We start from the raw sequence: 25,232 nt of genomic DNA, 5'->3' as shown, positions 1-25,232 counted from the left end.
TTTTTCTTTTTTTATTCTTTTATTCTTATGGCAATAATGAAAAAGGAAATAATAATAATAATAATTATCATAATAATATTAGTATCAATAGGTAATAATAATAATACTACTACTAATAATAATAAATAATTATAGTAAAAATAAAAAACTAAGATACTATTGGTAAAATAATAATAGTATTAATATTAATAAAAATAAAGCAATAATACTAAAAATAATAATAAAAATAATAATAGCCAAAATAGGATACTAATGCTAATAATAATAATAATAATAATAAAATAATAATAATAATAATAATAATAATATATCAAAAACAATAAATGAAAAATAAAAATAATTATCGTAAAGTAAAAATAAAATAAAGATAATAAAAGTACTAGTAATAATAATAACAATGAAAAATAATAATAATGATAATAAAAATACTAGAAAAATAATAGTAAAGTACTAATAATATAGGAAAATAATAATAATAAAATAATAATAATAATAATAAAATAATAATAATAATAAAATAAGAGGGGACCTAGTGTTCTATTTGGCTAGGGCAAAAATAGGGTGTCTACAATGATAACACTCAAATGTCACACACCGATGTAACCTGTATCTGCCTTACTGAGAGATGTCTCACCCCTACAATACATACATATTTTTCAGGTCCTTTGGGTAACTAGAACTAGCATCTTGCTGTTGGGAGCGTAGTGGTCGGTGTACTGCGAGAAGTACTTGGGTAAGTACTAGGACTGTACTGGGTGATCTATTAGTGGTTTTGGCTGACACTTGGGTTTGTGTTGTATTTTTGTGGAGTTGACTCCTTGTATAGACTCTGGTATGGTACAGTTTATGTATAGAAAAACTTATTTTCTGTTGTGTACCTGTTGTGTATGTGGATATGTATAGGGTGCCTGGGAACCCCACGGGGTCGGACCCTCATTCATTGTACTGTATCTTGATCTTGTATGATACAGGGACATGTTAGGTTACTTTTTCACCCTCGGGTCCAATTACTGGGTTCGGGGAGTGACAAAGTTTGTATAGAGTTTTGTGTTTTTGGGATAGATATTACTGGGGAGAGATGTATTATATAGCTATGGTTTAGAAATACAAATTACTAGTATTGTATGGTATTTACAGTTATATGAATTATGTTTCCGCTGCGTAGGTATAATTATTGTATACAGGATTACCCAGGTGCCTTTTGAGGCCCAAGTTTCATAGTAGGGGGTATCAGAATAGTTCATATGTGAAAAAAAAATGATATAAATTTTGAGGTCGTTACATTTTTAACCAAGGCACTAGACATCAAAAAACTGTCAAGAAAACCCCCCAACAAAATGGAATTATCGAAAGGATAAACCACACCATAGTGGAGAGAATGAGATATATGCTCTCTCATGCAAAGTTGCCAAAATCATTTTGGGGTGAAGCAATGAGGACGGTAGTGGACTTGATTAATTTGTCTCATTCAACTCTTTTACTTGGTGAAGTTCCTAAAAAAAAATTGGAAATGTAAGGATGTCACTTATGATTACTTGAAAGTGTTTGGTTGTCATGCATTTGTTCACATTCTAAAAGATGAAAGATCCAAACTTGATGACAATATAATGCACTGTATTTTTCTTGGCTATGGGCATAATGAGTTTGGATATTGATTGTGGGATCCTGTTGAAAAGAAAATTGTTAGAAGTCGGGAAGTTGTATTTTTTGAAGATCAAACAATTGAAGATTTTGGCATGGTTGAGCAACCACAATCCAATAGGAATGATTTTGTTGACTTAGAGTCACCTTCTCCACCTTTAGCACATGATGAAAATATGGAAGATGTTCTTCCACCTCTTGAAGATGTTGGAATTGATGAAAATGAGGGGGGAGCAACAAGATCAAGAGCAAGCTCCATTGATAAGGTCTTCAAGAGAGCCAAGACCTTCAACTAAATATCCATCAAGTGACTATGTTACTCTAACAGATCAAGGGGAGCCTAAAAGCTATCAAGAAGCCATGAACCATGAAAATAAAGTTGAATGGATGGAGGCTATGCAAAAGGAAATGAAGTATATAGTTGACAATCACACTTATGATTTGGTTAAACTTCCTCCTGGAAAGAAAGATTTGAAAAACAAATAGGTGTTTAGGTTGAACAATGATGGAAAGAATCTTTAGTACAAGGATAGGCTTGTGGTAAAAGGCTTTGGTTAGAAAAAGGGAATTGACTTTGATGAAATATTCTCACCGGTTGTGAAAATGTCATCTATTTGGGTTGTTCTTGGTATGACAAAAAATTTGAATTTAGAAGTTGAACAACTAGATGTGAAAACCGCTTTCTTACATGATGACTTGGAAAATGAAATTTACATGGAACAACCAGAAGGCTTCAAACAAAAAAGGAAAGAGAATTTTGTGTGCAAATTAAATAAAAAGTTGTATAGGTTGAAGTAAGCACCACGGAGATGGTACAAGAAATTTGATTCTTTCATGATTGATCATGGTTACTCAAAAACCTCTTCGGATGATTGTGTGTTTGTGAAAAAAATTTTATATGGTACTTATATTATTCTCTTACTCTTTGTTGATGATATGTTGATGATATGCTTGTTGTAGGACAAGACTCCTCCAAGATTGACAAATTGAAATGGGAATTGAGCAAGTCTTTGGATATGAACAACTTGAGATCAACAAAGCATATTCTTGGCATGAGAATTGTTCGTGATTGTGAAAAAGAGCAAATTTGGTTGTCTCAAGAAAGGTACATTGAAAAAGTGCTTAAGAGGTTCAATATGGATAAAGCAAAGCCCATTGGTTACCCACTTGCCAGTCACTTCAAGCTTAGTACAAAACAAAGTCCTACAAGTGAGAAAGACAAGGAAGAGATGAAGAAAATTCCTTATGCTTTGGCCGTTGGTTCATTAATGTATGCAATGGTTTGCACAAGATCGGATTTAGCTCATGCCATTGGAGTTGTTAGTTGGTTTCTCTCTAATCTAGGAAAAGAGCATTGGTTAGCAGTAAAATGGATTCTCCAATACCTTAGAGGCACTTTAAAGGTGTGTTTGTGCTTTGGAAATAGTAAATCTATGCTCCATGGATTCATGGATGCCGACATGGCCGGTGATGTTGATTCTAGGAAATCTACTTCAGGTTATTTGATGACTTTTGCAGGGGGAGCTTTGGCATGGAAATCAGAATTACAGAAATGTGTTGCTTTATCTACTATGGAAGCCAAATTTAATGCCATTATGGAAGCTTGCAAAGAATTGCTTTGGTTGAAGAGATTCTTGAAAGAGTTGGGCATGGAACAAGAAAGGTATGTTCTTTATTGTGATAGCCAAAGTGCAATTCATTTGAGTAAGAATTCTATCTTTCATTCAAAGTCAAAACATATTTATGTTAGATATCATTGAATACGGGATGTGATGGGTTGAACTTGACAAAATTCACATTGATGATAATGGTTGAGATATAATGACAAAAACATTGTGTAGAAACAAGCATGTGAAGTGTCGGGAGGGGGAGATTTGTTGGGTTTCCCTTCTTGTGGGGCTTGTTGCCTTAAATGTGGGTAATTTTTTTTAATGGTTTTTTTTGGCTTCTCAAGAAGCATGCCTTGCATGCTTTGTCTCCCACTCCATTTCAAAGCATCTGGTCATTTTCTCCTTGTCTAAGCATTTTTTGGCGTAGCACAGTTAGGGATCTCCATTCTGTTTTTTTTTTCCCCCACTTAGAGTAGCACTGATAGAAACGCCTCACTAGCTCCTCATGCCCGTGCCAGTTGTCTTCTCCAGCTACCGTTCATCTTCTGCTGCAACAATTTGCTGCTCGGCTGCATATTAGTATCAGTTTTTTGGGAGCTTTGAGTTGTACTCTTTTTGGTTGGTTTTTTTGGAGCTTTGTTTACAATATTGGTGAGGTATTTTCATTTTACTATAATTTTGTTATACACTTTTTGTATATTTGTAAGACTTGTGCCTTTTGTATCCAATTGGTACAAATTTGGTGATAGTGGACTTAGATCTCCGTGCTATCGATGTACCTCAACGTTTGAGGGAACCACGTTAAATTTCTTTTGTCTCATTTTATTTATTTATTTGCATTACTCCATTGATTTATTTGAGGGAATTATTTCATATATATATATATATATATATATATATAAAATATTTTTCCCAAAAAAATAAAGCTACCCAAAACAGTTGTTTTTCTACTGAATGAGCTGCCTCTTCATTTGAACAGTCTCTGTCGATTGTTTGTTGGCATTTCCTTAATTTATTTCCCATTGTTTTCTTGATCTCGCCAGCCATGGTTAGGAATGCCTGCTCCATATTAATTGAGTCGTTTGCACTTGTTTCTCGGAAAGGAATCCTAAGCCCATTTGCAAATGCCTCCGTTGCCTGTGTGTTTGCAACCTTGTTCTCAACTAAATCACACTAGTTTCCAACTTGAAGCTTACTTACAGTCTCATTTGCATATCTATATGTTATTTATGGCTTTTATACTTTTTTTTTGATAAGCAAAGAAGGAAAGAGGAAAAACATGAAGGGGCAGCACAACATGACTCGTCGATGAGGAGCCTATGCTTGTCGACGAGGGAAAAATAGAGGTTCGTTGACGAAGGTTCTAAAGTTCGTCGATGAATAATTATTGAGAGCAGGAAATTTTTAAACTCTTGGCATCATCAACGAGAGTCATGTATTCATCGACGAAGGTTTTTCATGGTCTAGTCGACGAGGCTCTGTGTTCGTCGACGAGAGGCACCTAGGCTGCGACAGTTTTTCTGAGTTTTGAATTTTTGAACATTGGGTGGTTGGACAAATAGGAAGAAACCTCCGAGGAAACTCTATATGTGTCATCTGGGCATATTTTGAGAGAGAGTGTGATCATTAGAGAAGTGTATTGTGTACATTTTGATTTCCTTAGTGAAATTTGTGTGTCATTGCTTTCGTGGATGTAGGCTTTTCCAAACCATGTAAATCTTTGTCTTGATCTTGTTCTGGTTGTGTGTGTTATTTACATTCACTTTTTGCTATTTATTCTGTTGTGCATCTTCATTATACTATCCATATCACAAAAAATTGGTATCAGAGCATAGCTTTTATGGCATCGGGATCATTTTCTACAAGATTTGACGCTGTCAAATTTGATGGAACCAGAAACTTCGGTTTATGGTAGAGGAGAGTGAAGGATATTCTAGTGCAACAAGGAATGGCTAAAGCATTACTTGATACTCAACCAGAATGAACGGACAAGATAACATGGGTAGATTTGAAAGCAAAAGCAGTGTCAACAATATCCTTGTGTTTGACCAACGGAAGTTCTCTATTGGGTGATGGAGGAGGATTCTCCTATGGCTATTTGGTGAAAGTTAGAAAGTCAATACATGTATAAATCCCTCAATAAATTTTTTTTTTCTTAAGTAGTGTTTATATTGACTTAACATGGTAGAAGGATCTAGTCTAGATGAACACATCAATGCGTTTAACCAAATCATAAGTGATCTTATGAAAGCTGATGTGAAGTTTGATGAGGATGCTAAGACTTTGATACTGTTAAATTCTTTGCCCTCAACTCATATTACGAAAATCTTGTGACTACTCTTACGTGGGGGGATAGAAACACTTGATTTGGAAGAAGTAACAAGTGCTTTGTTAAATTTTCATCAAAGTTTGAAAACATGTGATGAAAGGGAAGGACTTGTGGTAAAGGGTAGTAATGAGCGAGGCAAAGTAAAGTTTAAAAATCGGTCTAATCGAAAATCCCGAAATCAATCCAAGAAAAAGAAGTAAATTCGGTGTTATAAATGCGATAAAAAGGGGCATGTGAAATCGAGGTGTCTGGATGGGGAAAAGGAAAATGCTAATAAGAATGAGGGGATTTCTAAATCTATGAATGTTGTTCAAGAAGAGGATTCAGTGGATGGTGATGTTCTATCAGTTTCATAGGAGTTGGATAATTTATCGAACTCTTGGATACATGACTCGACATGTTCTTATCACATGACTGCAAAAAATAAGTGGTTCAGCATTTACAGGTTAGTAAATTCGAGATCAGTTCTTATGGGTAATGATGCTTCTTGGAAGACCTGTTGGCATAGGGAATGTAAAGATAAAAATGTTTGATGGTGCTGTAAGAATATTGTGTAATGTGAGACATATACCTGAGTTGAGAAAGAGTTTGATATCTCTTGATACTTTAGATTGTAATAGCTTTAATTACAAGTCCAAAGGTGGAGTCTTGATGGTATGGAAAGGTAATCTGACAGTGATGAAACGGTTGAAGCTGGATGGGAATATTTACACGTTGCAGGAACTACCGTTGTAGGTGGAGTTGCAGTCATGGATGCTGATTCAAATGAGACCATCTTGTGACATATGCATCTTGGGCATATGGGAGAACATGACATGAAAGAACTACACAAGAAAAAATTGTTGAAAGGTTTAAAATCACGTCAGTTGGAATTTTGCAGATTTTATGTTATTGGAAAACATAACAGGGCAAAATTCAGTTTAGCTACTCACAAGATGAAAGGAATTTTTGATTATATACTTTTAGATGTTTGGGTTCAGTAAGAGTTGCATCAAAGGGTGGACATGTTTACTATGTGAGTTTCATTGATGATTACTCACGGAAGGTTTGGGTTTACTTCATGCGTCACAAATCTAGTACATTTCCCAAGTTTAAGATTTGGAAGGCTGATGTGGAAAACTTGATAGGGAGGAGAATCAAATACTTAAGGTCGAATAATGGGACCAAGTACGGTGATTCTCGGTTTATGGAGTTTTGTACGGAGTTGGGCATCAAGAGACATTTTACAGTTCGTTGGACACCTCAGCAAAATGGTGTGCCAGAGCAGATGAACCAGACTTTTGGTGATAGGGCTTGGTGTCTCAGATTGAATGTAGGGCTACCAAAGAATTTTTGGGCCGAGGGAGTTAGTATGGCTTGTTTTCTGGTTAACTAGGCATCACTGGTGAGTAAAGTGGCAGAAGAGGTTTGGACAGGAAATGTAGTAAACTACTCCAAGTTGAAGGTATTCGGGTGTCCAGCCTATGTCCACGTGTCTAGTGAGGAGAGGTCTAATCTTGACCCGAAGTCTCATGGTTGTATCTTCTTGGGATATCTAGAGGGTGTGAAGGGGTATAAGCTGTGGGACCCATTGGTAAACAAGGTGGTGATCAGTAGAGATATAGTATTTGATGAGAAGACTATGGTGAAGCATACTCAAGAGTTTGATGAATAGAAACAGGAGCCAGAAAGCTGGGGCAGTGATGAACATGCTGTGCAGGTGGAGTTGGAAGCTCAAGGCAACGAAAATGATCATGGTCCTGTGGTTGCAGGGAGCTCTAGCTTAGGAAACCAGCAAATCGACGATATTCCTATATAGAGATCCGAATGCACTATCAGGCCTCCATCAAGGTATGGCTTTAATGAGCTAGTATGTTATGCTTTCCTACTTGTTGCAACGATCCAACTTCTTTTCAAGAGGCAGTCCATGGCTAGGAGAAAGATAGGTGGATGGGAGCAATGATTGAGGAAATGGAATCATTATATAAGAACAAAACTTGGGAATTGGTGGAGCTTCCAGTTGGGAAGAGACCGATAGGTTGCAAATGGGTGTATAGGAAAAAAGAGGCAAATTTAGAAAAGGAAGGAGAGAAATTCAAGGCACGATTGGTGGAAAAAGGATACTCACAAAAGAAGGGGATAGATTATGATGAGATCTTTTCTCCAGTGATCTAACATAATTCTATCAGAATTGTGTTGGGGTTGGTAGCTTATTGTGATCTTCATTTGGAACAAATGGATATGAAGATGACATTTTTTCACGGTGACTTGGAGGAACAAATCTACATGGTAGAGCCGGAGGGATTCATTGAACCAAAAAAAGAAAATTTTGTTTCAAGGTTGAAGAAATCTCTTTATGGGCTGAAACAGTCTCCAAGTCAATGGTATAAACGGTTTGATTCGTACATGATGAAGATTGGCTACAAATGGTGTGAGTATGATTGTTGCGTATATGTGAATAAACTCGAGGATGGTTTTGTTATTTTCTTGTTATTGTACGTCGATGACATGTTGATAGCTGCAAAGGATTTAACTGAGGTAAATCAGTTAAAGGACGTATAGTATAAGGAATTTGACATGAAGGATTTTGGTTTAGCCAAGAAAATGCTTGGGATGAAGATTCACTGTGACAGGACTGCACGGAGATTATGGTTATCTTAGAGCGGTTATGTTTAGAAGGTGTTGGAGAGGTTTAGCATGGCTGATGAAAGACCGGTATGTACACCTCTAGTGAATCATTTTAAGTTGTCTACTACAAATTTCCCAAGTTCAGATAAGGAAATCGGGGACACGTCAAAGGTCCCCTATGCTAGTGTTGTGGGGAGTTTAATGTATGTCATGGTATGTATGAGGCTAGATTTTGCTTATGCGGTAAACGTGGTAAGCAAGTTCCTTTCTAATCCAGGAAGGCAACATTGGGAAGCTGTCAAATGGATACTTAGATACTTGCGGGGTACATTGGGATATGATATCATGTTCGGCAAGCAGCAGGGTTGTCCTTCAGTTATGGCATTTATTGATATAGATTATGCTGGAGATATGGATGACAGAAGGTCTACAACGGGATATGTGTTTACCCTTGTAGGAGGACCAATATGTTTGATATCCATGGTACAGTCTCTGGTTGCATTGTCCACAACAGAGGCGGAATATATGACAGTTGCAGAAGCTGCAAAGGAGGCCTTATGGTTTACTGGTTTAGTCAGAGAGTTGGGGTTTCAGCAAGATGGTGTGGTTCTACATTGTGATAGTCAGAGTGCCATTTATTTGACAAAGAATCAGGTATACCATGCTAGGACCAAGCACATTAATGTAAGGTTCCACAGAGTACATGAATTGATTGCTTTAGGTGAACTTATGTGGGAGAAAGTTCACAAATCTGATAATGCATCAGATATTGTGACCAAATTAGTTCCTTTTGAGAAGTTGAAGCATTTGTTGGACTTATTCAATGTCTCCAAGTGTTAGAAGGGAGACATAACCAACCAAGAGTTTTCAAGTTCAAAGTGAGCAGTTCATGTTTTTTAGATTCTCCCTTAGGGGCGTATAATTGCCAAGGTGGAGATTGTTATTTATGACTCTTATACTTTTGTTTTGATAAGCAAAGAAGGAAGGAGGAAAAACATGAAGGGGACAACACAGTAGGACTCGTCGACGAGGGAACATCAGAGGTTCGCCGATGAAGATTCTGAAGCTCGTTGACGAATAATTACCGACAGTAGGAAATTTTTAGACTTCAGGAACTGTCGACGAGAGCCCTGTATTCGTCGACAAAGGTTTTCCATGGTCTCGTTGACGAGACCCTGTGTTTGTCGACGAGAGGTGCTTGGACTATGACAATTTTTCTGAATTTTGAATTTTTGAACGTTGGGTGGTTGGGAAAACGAAGGGAAACTTCCAAGGAAACTCTATATATGTCATCTGGGCATATTTTGAGAGAGTGTGTGATCATTAGAGAAGTGTATTGTGTACATTTTGATTTCCTTAGTGAAATTTGTGTGCCACTGCTTCCATGGATGTAGGCTTTGCCGTATATACATGTACAAACATTAATGGTCAAACAAACATTACTATAAATTATTATTATTATTATTATTATTATTATTATTATTATTATTATTATTATTATTATTATTATTATTATTATTATTATTATTATTTCCCTTCCTTTCCATAAAACGGGACTTACTATCCTAGATTACTGTCTTTACACTTAAAATTTTATAAAAATTAAGTTCAAAGATTACATATATCAACATAACTCTGATACCATTCACTACCTAGGACTATTTAACTTTGCAAAATAATAATAAGATCACAATATGAGGAATAATACTACTAATTTTATAGAAAAATTAAAGAATAATTATAGAATAATTGCAAAGGACTTGCAAAGAAAGCAAAGGAATTTAAAATAGATAAGATTTTTATCTTTTTGAAAACATTAACTTCAAATTTTAATACAAACTTACAGTTTGGACATATTTGATACAACCTTTGAGATTGGAGTTCTTGAGCACTCGTTCTTCACAACTTTTCTACAAGAGGGTTGTGGTAATGAGTGAAGGAAGAAGTTACACCCAGAACAAAGACCTTGGGTCCTTAAATAGGCCCGAAACTCAAACAAAGATTGAGTAAAATGGCCGAAAAAAGCCAAAAGAAAATCTTGCTTTTGGCGATTGCTTCGAAATTAAAATTGTACATAACAATAATAATAAATTGCACATGACCGACATCCATCCTTGGTCTGCCACATACATTGTCAGAAAATTGCTTGCTTTGAGAGGAGAAATATCTTGTTTAGGATTAGAAGTCGAGGTCATAGTTGACATTGTCTTAGGATGAAGAGTAATCTTCCATAGCTCTGAGGATTGCCCTAAAATCTTCTAGAGTCTTGGCTTGAGCCCATTTTTCTTGGATCTAGGACTTTGTGAGAAGAAATTCAGATTGCCTAGAAGCCTCTAAGGTTTTTGAGAAAATTGGATTTTCTTTTAACCATTGCTTGAGAAAATCTACAAAAAGGTGGCCAGTTTTCATACCACTTCACCATTTGATTTGGGATTGCCTTCCAAAGTATAAAACTTGGTATTTGCCAATGAGTTTGTTTGAAAAGTTATATTGCAGCATTGATCCTTTCTTTAGGAGGAGAGAGATTGTTGGACCAAAAATTGTATGCAGACTTTAATTTTGTTGGGAAAATCTTAGTGGTTTGAGCAAATTTGTCCCATCGTTCATGAAAGTAGAAAGGTGCTTCACCCGAATATTTTTTTTTTTCAAAATAAATAAACCAAGAGAAAGAAAAGGTTTTGTTTTTACGTAAGATTCCTCTGAATCAAGTATCACGATAATCCCAATAATTGAAATGGTTAGGATCACAGACTTGAGAAAAGTTTCTTGCTTTTAAAGGATTTCTCCATTGAGATGGAGAAATAATTTTATTGACTTTTAATTTTGAGAAAGCAATTTTTGTTGGATCATTTTTGTCAACTTACTAAAAAATATCCACACACTTAGTGTCCATAAGGATAAATTCATAGAACAATTGGGTCCTTTTAGGATCTTCATAGATCCTATGAAATTTGCCATCGATGTATTTTTTTGTAAATTTCTTTGCATCTAAATTTGCTTCGAAAAATGGTTCTTCTGCAGTGAACAATTATTGAAAATATTCTTTGTTTATGTAAGTGTTGACTCTATGAGTCCATTGTTGACTTTATGAGTCCAATCCGATTTTTGATAATGACAAATCACTTGATATTTGATCTGTGCATTGAGTTTGTGAACATGATTTACATTGAGCATGCACGGAAAGATAATGAGTCATGGATGCCATAAAGTAAAGATTATACATATTACAAAGTACCATGGAACTCAAAGAGTATGAGAATCAAGATGCAAGCGGCAAAGTTCAAGAATGTCTTGGGAATGGATATTTAGAACTCATGTACGTACATTTTCGTATGATTTATCTTGAGGCTCAATACAACTTAAAATGATTTTAGGATTCATGCATTTCATGTACATCATTAGAGTACTTACATGGGCTTAGAAATGTGTTTAAAATCATGGAAAACTTGTTTTATAAAAGACCCAAGCAAAGAATCAAAGTAGAATTTTAAACTAGAAATGAATATGTGTGAAAAAGGGGACTTCGGTAGCTTGAAGTTACCCTCAGGCGCCTGAAAATTTCTTCGGTAGCCTGAAAATTAAGTTCAGTAGCTTGAAGAATTAAACGAGAAAGACAGAACCTGACAGAGGTACCTCGATCGCTTGACTTTGGAACCTCAAGCGCCTAAAGTTGACACTTCAAGAGCCTAAAGTCGAGTTCGGTTGCCTGAACTCGCGGAAAAGCCTAAAAATCAGTTCTTTATTAAAAAAACATGCGAGGTATCTTATTGATCCAATGGTTGAGATCAATCCTAAGGGTAATATACTATATATTATGAATATCTAAACACTAGAACATGAGAGTTAGACACACAAGAAAGAGAAGAACACACCTTGTTGCAAGATTGTTGATTATCTACTCTTAGTGCTATTCGTTTGCCTATACATCAATCTCACATCTTCAAGCTTGGGCAAATCAATTCAGATTTTCAAAGGGAACTTGTTTACTCTACTGTACTTCAATCTAGTATTGAGGTTTGATCTTTCAAGTTATTAGTCTTGTGATTTTTACATCTCATCTCATTGTTCGTTCTTGACTAGTATTGAAAAGTATTGATCTTGAGTGTGCCTTTCATACAAAAATTAATTTTCTAAGAGATCATTACTTGAGAAAGTTTATCTAACTTGGTAGATTAAATTTTGGTTCAAGAACATATAAATATACATATATTTTCTCAAAGAGCTTCTTATTGAAAAACCTAGTTTTGATTAAAAGGGTGATCTTGAAAGTACCTTTATATATACAAAGCTATTTTAAACAAGATCATTATTTATTTTATGGTGTGTGGTTACTAAAAGGATTTATCTTTAGATACATTAGAACTTGATTTAATATCCTTGGTACTTATAACTATAATTTTAATTGAGGGATATTTTTTCTGCAAATTAATATACTCAGTTTTTGTGGTTGAGTACTAGAAATAAAACTTTGTGATTTTGATTGAGTGTATATTCAAGACAAAGGTTTTGCTAACTAGTTCACTTCAATTATATAAGTGTGCATTTTTGCAAAGTGAACCAAGAACCCTAGTTTATTCCAAAACGTTTTGAATTTATCTTTACTTGAAAGTTTTGGTTAAAAAGGGATTTGTGTGTTGAGGCATATCATACATAAAATGATTTTGTCGTTTTCATTCATTCACGAGCTTCAAGTTATATCATATGTCAATGTTTTAGGAATTTGAATTGTACTCACTAGCTTTTGTTAGAAGCATTGTTTTTGAGTGTATTTTCTAGATTCTATTGTATACACGGTTTGGCGTGTGAACCGGTGTGAGAGGAGAGAGCTGTATCTCTTGTAAGCAGCGGAGTAGGAGGAAGCTGTGCCTCTTGTAAGCAGCAGATTGTAAAGGAATCTCCCTCCCACTTTAAGGAGCAGGGTTAGTGAATCCTTGAGTAGTTGCTCAAGGCGAGGACGTAGGCCAAGTAGGCTGAACCTCGTAAAACTGTGTTTGCCTTCTCTCTTCCTTTCACTATTTATTTTCAGCATCGCATTTAATTTCCTACTTGCTTGTGTATGTTGAATAACTTTATACGCACTTAATTGAGTAACAAGGAATTCATTGATAAAATAATTTTAATTCAAACATAAGTTTCTATCATTAATTAGTTAAACTTAGAAATAGGGATTGATTGGTAAATAGTTTTCAAAGAATTTTTAAAATACCCAATTCACCCCTCCCCCTCTTGGGATTACACCTTAATCAACAGTAAGGAAAGGTTTTATAGGAAGATTTTGCTAAAGAAGAATTTGCCTTTGAGATCTCAAAGGAGAATTTTTCCAATGGAGAGTTTTTCTTTGAGGATGAAGCCTCAAGAGAATTTTTTAATTTTAACTCGATAGAATCTTTTGTGGAGATGAAATTAGAAGACATTGCTAGAAATTCTCCTTTTTGAAGGAGAGAACTTGTTTAAAAGAGAGATTGTTTTGATATTTTCCTTCTTAGGGGAAGAGATTACATTGGGATATTTAAAGAGAGAAGACTACTAGAAATTTCCTTTCTTGAAGGAGAATCTAAAGAAATTGCCCGAGAAGGAGATCCACTTGATGCTCCTAAAAGTGCATATTTTTTTTTGTTGGACTTTGGGTAGCGAATGGTATAAGAGCCATGTTGATATATGTAATCTTTGAACTTAATATTCATAAAATTTTACCCTTAACGACGGTAAGTTAAAGTAGTAAGTCTCCTTTTATGGAAATGAAGGGCAGTAAAGCCTGTGCACTAGGCCGCTACGACTGAAAATTTTTGTTGAGGCCAAGTTTAATAATTACTTATGTCAAGTGTCTTGAGTTCAAGTAGCCATATTGTTAGGGATTTAAACTGAAAGACATGCTTTATGTAATAGGTTTTAATATTTATTAATAACTTCAGTTAATCCATTTTAATGAGAATCTTTGTGAGCAATGTTTGTTTGACATTATTTATTTAATGATTATGCATGTGTGTCTTTTATTCAATCTGGTTGGTGATCTAGTGTGTAGAGTATGACTTATACATGGAATATTAGATCATCAGTTCTTATAGAATATAAGTTTATTGTTCACAATCTTAAATGAAATTAGACACACCATTGGTAGGTCTCTAGCACAAGGTTTTAATAGGTTTGTCTTGACTATTGGGAATGGTACAATTCCAAATCCTTGTGCTAGTACACTTTGTGTGTATTGAATAGAATTGTTTTTATATTGACTATATAAAACAATTAATATCTCATGGTTATTATGAGTGCTTATGCTTTTAATCCTGATATGATTATTGGACATGTGCATATAGTGTTTATTACTTTGATTCAAAGAAGAGTGAGATTTTTTATGGGTTAAAATACTCAGCGAGTTGGGTGATGACATTATGTGTATGATGAACATTAATTATTGATGGAATCCACATCCTGGTATCGGGATTGATGATACCCTCTTGAGGAAACTTATAAGTTTTGACTGTGTCAAACCTTGCAAGTGGATTTTGAATCCGACACATCAAATAAGTTAAGTGGAAGGTCTCAGGGAATTAATATGTCGATTAATTAAATTGTCAGTAATTTAATTTAATAGACGGGTATTTGTAATCTTTACGTGGGGAGATAAATAAGCATTTAATAATAAGAGCTTGAAATTTAATTTCAAATATGATAGGGAGTGCAATTATAATTCTTTAGTTGTATGAATTATAATTAGCGTAATTAAGGATGAATTCAGGTCAGATTAGGAATTATTAATTACGTGGGAAGCCCTAGTCATATTTTCCTAGAGGTCCTTGTTGTAGCCTATATATACACGCGCTCCATTCAGTAGTTAAGGGAGATGAAAAAACTCTCACAGAGGTAGACGTTTTCGTTAGAGAAGAAAACCTTAGCAATCGCTTATGAGCCCACTTTCTCAGGAGTAAGGTGTGTTCAAGGAATACAGTAGAAGATTTTTGGTCGTCTTCAAGAGCTCATTTTTGTACTTGTAGATTCGAGATCAAACCAGACATATCTCATAGGTATAATCCTAATCACGTAATAAGGGATTGCATGATCTAATTATTATTGTTATTATTTTTGTTATCTGTATGCACTACAACCGGATCTTAGGGTTATTCCACAAGTCCCTTGGATTGGTATCAAAGCCTCGATTGATACTGTATACGGATAATAATACTATGTTCTTTAAAAATCAAATCAATGCATGCTTAGGGTAGAACGTGTGTATGCACTAACCTCTATTTTGCAGCGTTTTGTCTGGCAATTATGGTCATATGAATGTATGTTTTGTGATTGGAATTGTTTATTACAATATTTGTAGCATTTGAACTTTGGTTATAGAGGCATATGATTTTGTAGTCTGATGCAACTTCATCTGAGAAGGAGGCACAGTTGTGGTGTGTGCATAGTAGTGGCGAAAAATAGGAAAAACCCTAGAGTAGTGATGCGGTCGTTCCTTTTTGAATTTGAAAAATTATTTGAATTTGAATTTAATATATTTTTTTGAATTTGAATTTAAATTTACCTGGACCCTAGCAACCTAATCGGATAGGTCGGACCCCGCCGAGGGTGCTAGCCCTAGGGCTCCGCTGAACCCTGGCACTGCGTAATGGCAAACAAGGATTCACGGTGTTATGATGAAAGCTGATTGACCATAGTAGCCAGATATTTAATATATCATTTTTCTTGTTTATATATGTTTACTTGGCGTGTTTTTTGTTCTTGCGTTATGTCATTAGCATGTAAAATTTAAAATTTCAATGTTGGTTTATACATATGCAATTAGAGAATAAAATTAATTCCCAAGTTATAACACAATTTTTTTTTTTATAAAAAAAGGAAATATTAAGGGAATTTGGAATTTTATTTGTTGCGTGTAATTTAGTTACCAATATTGAAAATTTAAATTTATTTGAATATTGGACACGTGTTTGTGTCCCTCATGAATTAAATAACTAAGTGGGTAAGGGAATTTATTACATATAAATATCATGATCTCCATCACTAGTTTATAGATGAAGTAATTAATTTTATGTGATGATATTAGTATCTTCCTCCCCATCGGATGGAATTAATTACAGACTCACCAAGTATAAACTGTAGTAATTGTTAGTATTGTGTCACCTCTCCATCTAGGGATTCACTAGGGAACAATAGGTATAGTATTATGTGATGGTATACACTTAGCTATGAATAATAGTATCCTCACCATTTGAGTCACTGCTATAGTTTATAGGACCAATGTTAAGTGAGTAGTTTAATTTTGCCTGACATAGTTACTTGCCTAGATAGTAAAATTAATAGGTCCTCACCTATCTACACAAATGTTGAATAGTATACGACCTCCCATCGAGGTATACTACTCACGGTGTGCTAGGTTGCTACAAGATTCTTTAAAAGAAAATATTAATAGAGGGAACCATATTCTTTCAATTGAATTAAAAGTTTATTATTTCTCATCATATTTTGTTATAATATGTGATTCTTAGAATTAAAATGACTTTCAATCCCTTGGTTGTTATTCTCAAAGAAAACAAATTGGTTGGACCTAAATATATTGATTGGAAAAGGAACTTAGATATTGTACAGATTGCAGAGTACAAGTATGTGCTCGTAGAGGTATGTCCACAGAAACTGGATGAAGGGGCAACAGATGAGGAAACCTAGGCTTACCGAAAGTGGACTAAGGCTGATGAGATGGCGTGGTTTTACATTTTGGCATCTATGTCGAATGTTCTGCAACATCAGCATTAGTCTATGCCTTCTGCCTATGATATAATGAAGAACCTTAAAGAAATGTTTGGGGATCAAAATTGTGCTGCTAGGTAGATTGCTATGAAGGAACTTATGAATACTACTATGGTAGAAGGGACCCCAGTAAGGGATCATGTTCTGAAGATGCTTGGTTTTCTCAATGAGTTAGAGATCCTTAGAGCTGAAATCGATGGGGAAATACAGGTCAATATCGTTCTCTAGTCGCTGCCTAACTCTTTCAAGTAGTTTTTCCTAAACTACAACATGAATAAGCTCTCTTACTCATTAGTAGAACTACTTAAAGAGTTTCAAGCAGCCGAGGGCCTTATCAGGAAGCCAACTATTGATTTTGTGACTGAGAAAGGTTCTTCTTCTAGGCCAAAAGGCCGAAAGAAGTTGAAAAGGGTTTAGAAACCATAGGGAGCTCCTCCGGTAGTGCGTGGGCTGCAGGATGGAGGAAAAAAGCCTAAGGGCAAGTGTTTTCACAATAAACAGTCAGGGTAATGGAAATCACAATGTCCTATTTATCTCGCTAAACAGAACAACAAAGGTATATCTCATTCACTAGTAGTTCAAAAGTATTTAGCGGTGATATCTACTAGTACTTGGTGTATAGATACGGGAGCCACTAATCATATCTGAAATTCTTTGCAGGGGTTCTAGCAAACCTGCCAACTAAGTGATGGGGAGATTTATGTATTTCTGGGAGATGGCATAAGAGTATTAGTGGTTGCCGTAGGAGAAATTCACATTTCTTTTGGTAGTAATAGGATTTTAATATTGAAAGAATCCTTTTACGTACCTTCCCCTAGAAGGAATTTGATCTTAGTTTCAAAGTTGGTTGATTACGAATATTCCATTATTTTAATAAATCAGTTATTATTATGTTAAATAAACGTTTTATCTATGCTAGTACATTGGTGGGTGGTCTTTATATTATTAATCATGTTTCTGCTACAGTGGAACTAAATGAATTGAATAACACTAATAAACTACCACGTAAGAAAAAGAAACATTCTGAATTGAACCAAACTTATCTTTGGCACTTACGCCTAGGTCATATTAATCTAAGACAGATTTCAATGTTGGTTCAGAATAGACCACTAGGTTCATTAGAAGTGGAGGCACTACTAGTATGTTAGAAGGTAAAATGACCAAGCGGCCCTTTTTGGCCAAGGGCTATAGGGCAAAAGAGGCATTAGAACTAGTTCACTTTGATTTGTGTGGCCCCACGAATATCCAGGCTAGAGGTGGCTTTGAGTATTTCGTTACTTTCATTGATGATTTCTCAAGGTATGGGTATATTTATTTGATACATCGTTAGATTGAATGCTTTGAGAAATTCAAGGTATTTAAGGCAGAAACATAGAAATGTTAGGGTAGGACACTACGATTTGATCGTGGTAGCGAGTACCTCTTAGGAGAATTTGTGGATTACTTATCAAAGGAGGGAATTGAATCTTAATTGTCTGCACCTGATATGCCATAATAGAATGGTGTACCAGAAAGAAGGAATATGACTCTTATGGACATGATAGATCTATGATGAGTTATTCATATTTGCCTACTTCATTTTGGAGGCATGCACTAGAAACAAGAATCTATATTTTGAACTTGATCCCATCTAAGTCAGCACCTACTAAACCCACATAATTGTGGACTAGGCGCAAACCTAGTTTGCCTCATGTTCAGATATGGGGTAATCCAGCACACGTGCTAAAAGGGAAAACAGACAAGTTGAAATCAAGGACAAATGTCAGTTTATTTGTTTGCTACCTTAGAGAATGAAAGGTGGCTTATTTTGTTGTCCTAAGGATCAGAAAGTCATTATTAGAACCAATGCTCGATTCTCAGAAAAGGACTATGTAATGAACCAAAAACCCAAAAGTAAGATTGTTTTAGAAGAGTTGAGAGGAGATATACCAACTATAGCAATAGTTCAAGAAGAACCACCACAAGACAGAGTTATTAACATTCCATTACCTCATCGTAGTGGGAGGAATGTTGTAACTCGAGCTAAGTATGACCCATCTCGTGCAGCTACCATCGATACGCTGGTTGTACAACCAGAGCAGAATAATGGTGCACAAGAATCAGGATCAACACAACAAAACATGCCTCGTCGTAGTAGGAGAGTTGTACACCAGCCTAATCGGTATATGTTCTTGGGAGAATTTTATGATAGGATCCCTGATGAACTTGATATCGAACCCGACAACTATTGTGAAGCACTTAAAGATAAAGATGTAGAACTTTGATAGAAGGCTATGGAATCGGAGATGGAGTCTATGTACTCCAATCAAGTCTGGGATCTTATAGAGCCACCTAAAGGGATAAAACACATCGAATGCAAGTGGATCTATAAGAAGAAGAGAGGAGCAGGTGGAAGGGTGGAAACCTTCAAGGCTAGGCTTGTTATGAAAGGGTTTACTCAGAAAGAAGGAATCGACTATAAGGAAACTTTCTCGCACGGTAGCCATGCTAAAGTTTTTCCAAATTCTCTTATCCATTGCAACTTATTTCAATATTAAATTTGGAAAAATGGATGTCAAGACAATGTTCCTTAATGGAAGTCTTGATGAGTGCATCTATATGATGCAACCGAATGGTTTTGTAGTAGTGGGCCAACAACACATGTTGTGTAAGCTTAAGAAGTCCATTTATGGACTTAAGAAGGCATCTAGATCTTGGAACATCCATTTTGATTAAGCCATTAAATCTTATGGTTTTGATCAATACTTTGACGAGTTATGTGTATACAAAAAGCATGATGAAAACGTGGTGGTATTTTTGGTGCTATATGTGGATGATATCTTACTCATCAGAAATTATGTGGGGTTATTATCTTCAGTTAAGGTATGATTATCCAGACAGTTCGACATGAAGGACTTGGGAGAAGTTGGTCACATCCTTGGGATCAAGCTTTTGCGAGATTGCAAGCAAAGGATGTTGGGCTTATTACAAGCTACTTATGTCAATATGATTCTTGGCCTGTTTTAGCATGCAAGATTCCAAGAAAGGGTTACTCCCTTTCAGACATGGAATCTCTCTATCCAAGGATCAATGTCCTTAAACATTGATTGAGGTAGAGAACATGAAGACAGCTCCTTATGCATCAATAGTTGGAAGCCTCATGTATGTTATGCTTTGAACTAGACCTAACATTTGTTTTTTCATAGGCATGGTCATCAGATATTAGTCTAACCTAGGGGGGAACACTGGACTGCGGTAAATATGTTGGTTAATCAAGCAAACAGTCTAGTACCCATTGGGTACATAGACTCAGATTTTCAGTCAAATAAGGATTCCATAAGTCAACCTCGGGAAATGTGTTTACTGTAGGAGGTGGAGCCATTAGTTGGAGGAGTATCAAGTAATCATGTGTTGCTGATTGCACTATGGAGGCCAAATATGTGGTTGAGGCAGCCAAAGAGGCCATTTGGCTTAGGAACTTTCTATTGGATCTAGGAGTGGTGCCTTCAGTATAATTGCTTATTACACTTTGCTGTGATAATAGCAAGGCGATTGCAAACTCAAAGGAACCTAGGAGCCACAAAAGGGAAAAATACATCGAGCGCAAGTATCACCTTATACAAGATATCATGTAGAGAGGTGATGTAATGGTGATCAAGATTGTATCGGCAAGAAACTTGACAGACCCATTTACAAAGAGCTTACCAGTTAGGACTTTTGATAGTCATGTAGAGGGAATGGGAGTGAGATGTATGGTAGTATGGTTTTGAGTCTAAGTGGGAGATTGTTAGCGAATTATATTGAAAGATATGCTTCATGTAATAGGTTTTAATATTTATTAATAACTTCATTTACTCCATTTTAATGAGAATCTTTGTGAGCAATGTTTGCCTGACATTATTTATTTAATGATTATGCATGTGTGTTTTTTATTCAATATAGTAGGTGATCTAGTGTGTAGAGTACGACTTATACATAGAATATTAGATCATCAGTTCTTTTAGAATATAAGTTTATTGTTCACAATCTTAAATGCAATTAGACACACCATTGGTAGGACTGTAGCACAAGGTTTTAATAGGTCTGTCTTGACTATTGGGAATGGTATAATTCCAACTCCTTGTGCTAGTACACTTTGTGTATTGAACAGGACCGTCTTGGGGTAATTTTTTTTATATTGACTATATAAAACAATTAATACATCATGGTTATTATGAGTGCTTATGCTCTTAATCTTGATATGATTATTGGACACGTGCATATAATGTTTATTACTTTGATTCATAGAAGAGTGAGATTCTTTATGGGTCAAAATACTCAGTGATTTGGGTGATGACATTATGTGTATGGTGAACATAAGTTATTGATGGAATCCACATCCCAGTATTGGGATTGATGATACCCCCTTAAGGAAGCTTATAAGTTTTGATTGTGTCAAACCCTGCAGGAGGATTTTGAATCCGGCACATAAAATAAGTTAAGTGGAAGGTCTCAAGGAATTAATATGTCAATTAAATAAATTGTCAGTAATTTAATTTAATAGACAGGTATTTGTAATCTTTACGAGGGGAGATAAATAAGCTTTTAATAATAAGAGCTCGAAATTTAATTTCGAATATGATAGGGAGTGTAATTATAATTCTTTAGTGGTATGAATTATAATTAATGTAATTAAGGATGAATTCAGGTCCGATTTGGAATTCTTAATTACGTGGGAAGCCCTTGTCATATTAGCCCAGAGCTCCCTGTTGTAGCTATTGTGCTGGGCACCCCACTTGTGCCAAACACCAATACTACAACTAATGCTATTGAATATATATAAGAAACTAAAGTAATTCAAAAACTAATAATAAAAATAGTAAAAAGAACAAGACAATAAATTAACGAGATTTGGTAGAGAATTACCTACATCCTCGGGCGCCGACGATCATTCCACTACTTCTTAACAAAGTACAACTTTGAGGTGTGTTTTACAAATGGAGAGTTAAGCTCTTTATATAGTTTCAAACTCAAGTCCAAAAAAAACTTCTCACCAATGTGGGACAAACAAGGAAAAAATTCAAAAAAACTTTTCTACCAATGTGGGACAAAAAACAAAAAATCTCCACCTTGATGATAAATTCAAGAAATTTTCAGTCACCAACATTCTATAGAGTTTTACATCATTGGCGCCTTCCAAGAATATTCAAACTGTCCAAACAATGTTTGAACTTGATTGTTGTCACAATCTTGGTTAACATATCTACGGGATTTTTAGTTGTAACAATCTTCTGAAGAAGTATCTTACATTCGTCAATAATATCCTGCATAAAATGAAACCAAACGTCGATGTGCTTCATTCGTGCATGGTAGACTTGGCTCTTTGCCAAATGAATAGCACTCTGACTATCACAGAACACAACAATGTGCTTATGAATAACTCCCAAATTTTCAAGTAAACCCTAGAACCAAATAACTTCCTTAACAACCTCTGAAGCTGCCATGTACTCTACTTCTATTGTCGACAAGGCAATGGTAGACTGTAAGGTTGACCTTAAGCTCACTAGACCATTAGAAAATCTAAAAACATATCTAGTAGTTGAACAACATTTATCCAGATCACCTGCAAAATCAGAATTCGCATATCCAATAACACATTGATCAATAGTATTATTTTTCTCAAATAGTATACCGACATTAATCGTATTCATCTCAAAATCCATTTCACAGATTGCCAATGTCCTTTACCTAGATCAGCATATACCTGCTCACCATATTAACAACTTGTGAAATATCAGGTCTAGTACAAACCATTGTATACATCAGACTACCAACAGCACTTGTATAAGGAACTTGTGACATATGCTTACGTTCCTTGTCTGATTTAGAAGATAAAGGTGCACTAAGTTTGAAATGAGGAGCAAGAGGAGTGCTTACTCATTTTGACTGCTTAGACATGCTAAAACTCTGTACTACCTTCAAATATTGTTTCTGAGATAAAGTAACTCTTCCTCTCATTTTGTTTTTACAAACCTCCATGCAAAGTATCTTCTTTACTTTACCAAGATCTTTCATTTCAAACTCTTGATTTAACTAACTTTTCAACTTGTTGATTTCTTCCCTGTTCTTTAAAGCTATCAACATACAAGAATAAATATATAAAAGATCCATTTTGTAGTCTGCGAAAATAAACACAATGATCATGTTTATTTCTGATGTACTTGTGACCCATCATAAATTGATGAAAACGTTTCTACCACTATCTTGGAGACTATTTTAAACCATACAATGATTTCCCAAGTTTACATACCCAATTTTCTTTTCCAGCAACCTGAAATCCATCTCGTTGAGTCATATAGATTTCCTCTTCCAAATTACCATGTAAAAGCAGTTTTTACATTGAGCTGAACTAGTTCAAGATCAAACTGTCCTACCAAAGCCAACAAAATTCAAATGGAAGAATGTTTAACAACGGGAGAAAATACCTCATTATAATCAATGCCTTCATTCTGTGCGTAGCCGTTTGCTAACAATCTAGCTTTGAAGCAAACATTATTTGCATTTGGAAATCCTTCTTTCTTTACATAAACTCATTTGCAACCAATTTCTTTATTGCCCTTGGGCAGCTAGGCTAGCTCCCAAGTATGATTTTAATGAAGGGACTACATTTCTTCATCCATTGTTATTTTCCACTCGTCTGATTCAAAGTTCCTTATTACTTCTTTGAAAGTGTAAGGAACATTGTCATCCAGAACTGGAAGTGCATAGGCCACCATATTAGTATACCAAGTAGGTTTTCAAATTTCTTGTCTTAGCCTCTAAGAAACAATTGATTCTTGTTGCTATGAAGATTCTTGAATTGAAATTTCCTCTTCTTGTACACTATTCCCCACCGTAACTGGAGAGCTACCTTGGGTAGTCTCCTTTCTCAGTGGATTTTCCAACATTATCTCAACCTCCACCTGTTGTTGAGTACCACTGGTCTTCTATTCAACTCGTGACTTGTTACGTATTTTTTAATTCATCATTACAAGTTCATTAAAAGTCATATCCCTGCTTAAAATCGTTTTTTTCTTCTATAGACACCAAAGACAGTATCCTTTGACTCTTGCACTTATCCCCAAGAATATTGCTTTCTTGGCTCTTAGATCAAACGTAGATTCTTTAACATGATAATAAACCATAGTACCAAATACATGTAAAGAACCATAATCACTAGTAGGCTTTCCAGACCATACCTCATAGGGTGTTTTTCCCCCTATTGAAGATGATGGTAGACGGTTAATGAGATGACACGCATATATAACAGCCTTAACCCAAAACCTTTTTTCTAACCTAGCATTAGAAAACATACATCGAACTTTCTCCAGCAAAGTTTGATTCATGCGCTCTGCCACCCCATTCTGTTATTGTGTATCTCTAATTGTGAAGTGTCGAGCAATACCTTTATTCTGACAAACCTTCATAAATGGGTCACTCTAGTATTCACCACCATTATCTGATATGAGCCATTTAATCATCAACAAAAGTGACAAAATAATGTATACCACCCAATGAAGCCGTTTTTGTGTGCTCCTATAAATTTTTATGGATGTAGTCTAAAATACCTTTAGTATGGTGGATTACTGTTCTAAATTTTACTCTAGTATGTTTTCCCAGAATACAATGCTCACAAAATTCAAGTGTACACACCTTTGCACCCTTTAACAAACCTCTCTTTGCTAATTGTTGCAAAGATTTTTCCCCTGCATATGCCATAACCTAGTTGTATATAAACCTGCTGAGCCAATAAATGTACTACCTCATAAATAATACAAGTTATTTTTCCTTATTCCTTTTACCACCATCAGGGCACCTGATTTATTCTTTATTATTCTTTAAAGTTCCATCTTTCAAAGTGATAATGAACCCTTTAGATTCCAAGGCACCCAATGAAATTAGATTTTTATTTAGACTTGGAACATACCTAACATCATTCAAGGTTTTAATAGTTCCATCTTGACATTTCAACTGTATTGATCTTATTATAGTTGTTTTACAGGTGTTATCATTTCCTATAAAAACAACCCCACCATCTAATTCTTCAAAATTAGAAAATCATTCCCTATTAGGACACATGCGATAGGAACAACCAAAATCCAAAATCCACTCACTAAAATAATGTGATAAATATGTTCCAACAAAAGAAAATTTTGACCCACTTCCATCATCATTGGCTATATTGGCAGTAGAATGTGCTCTGCCCTTATTTTTTTGCTATAATTTAGGACAATCTTTCTTCCAATGTCCGTTCTCATGACAAAAGGCACATTCATATTTAGTAAGTCTCCCACGAG

General features: G+C 35.2%; 1 protein-coding gene across 1 annotated transcript; it reads left to right on the top strand.

Annotated features, from left to right (window-relative positions):
* The first annotated feature begins 18,728 nt into the window (after positions 1-18,728).
* On the top strand, positions 18,729-19,202 carry LOC131148112 (uncharacterized). Its single transcript, XM_058097845.1, has one exon. It carries the CDS (start codon positions 18,729-18,731, stop codon positions 19,200-19,202), a length of 474 nt encoding a protein of 157 aa, XP_057953828.1.
* The last annotated feature ends 6,030 nt before the right edge of the window (positions 19,203-25,232 follow it).

The sequence above is a fragment of the Malania oleifera genome, chromosome 2 (assembly GCF_029873635.1).
Source record: "Malania oleifera isolate guangnan ecotype guangnan chromosome 2, ASM2987363v1, whole genome shotgun sequence".
NCBI lineage: Eukaryota > Viridiplantae > Streptophyta > Magnoliopsida > Santalales > Ximeniaceae > Malania > Malania oleifera.
Note: the sequence above shows the minus strand (reverse complement) of the source record. Positions and strands in the feature narration are given on the sequence as shown.

Bases quoted from the DNA above. Each gene is read 5' to 3' on its own strand.
- LOC131148112 (XM_058097845.1), top strand. From the start codon at position 18,729: ATGAAAGGTGGCTTATTTTGTTGTCCTAAGGATCAGAAAGTCATTATT.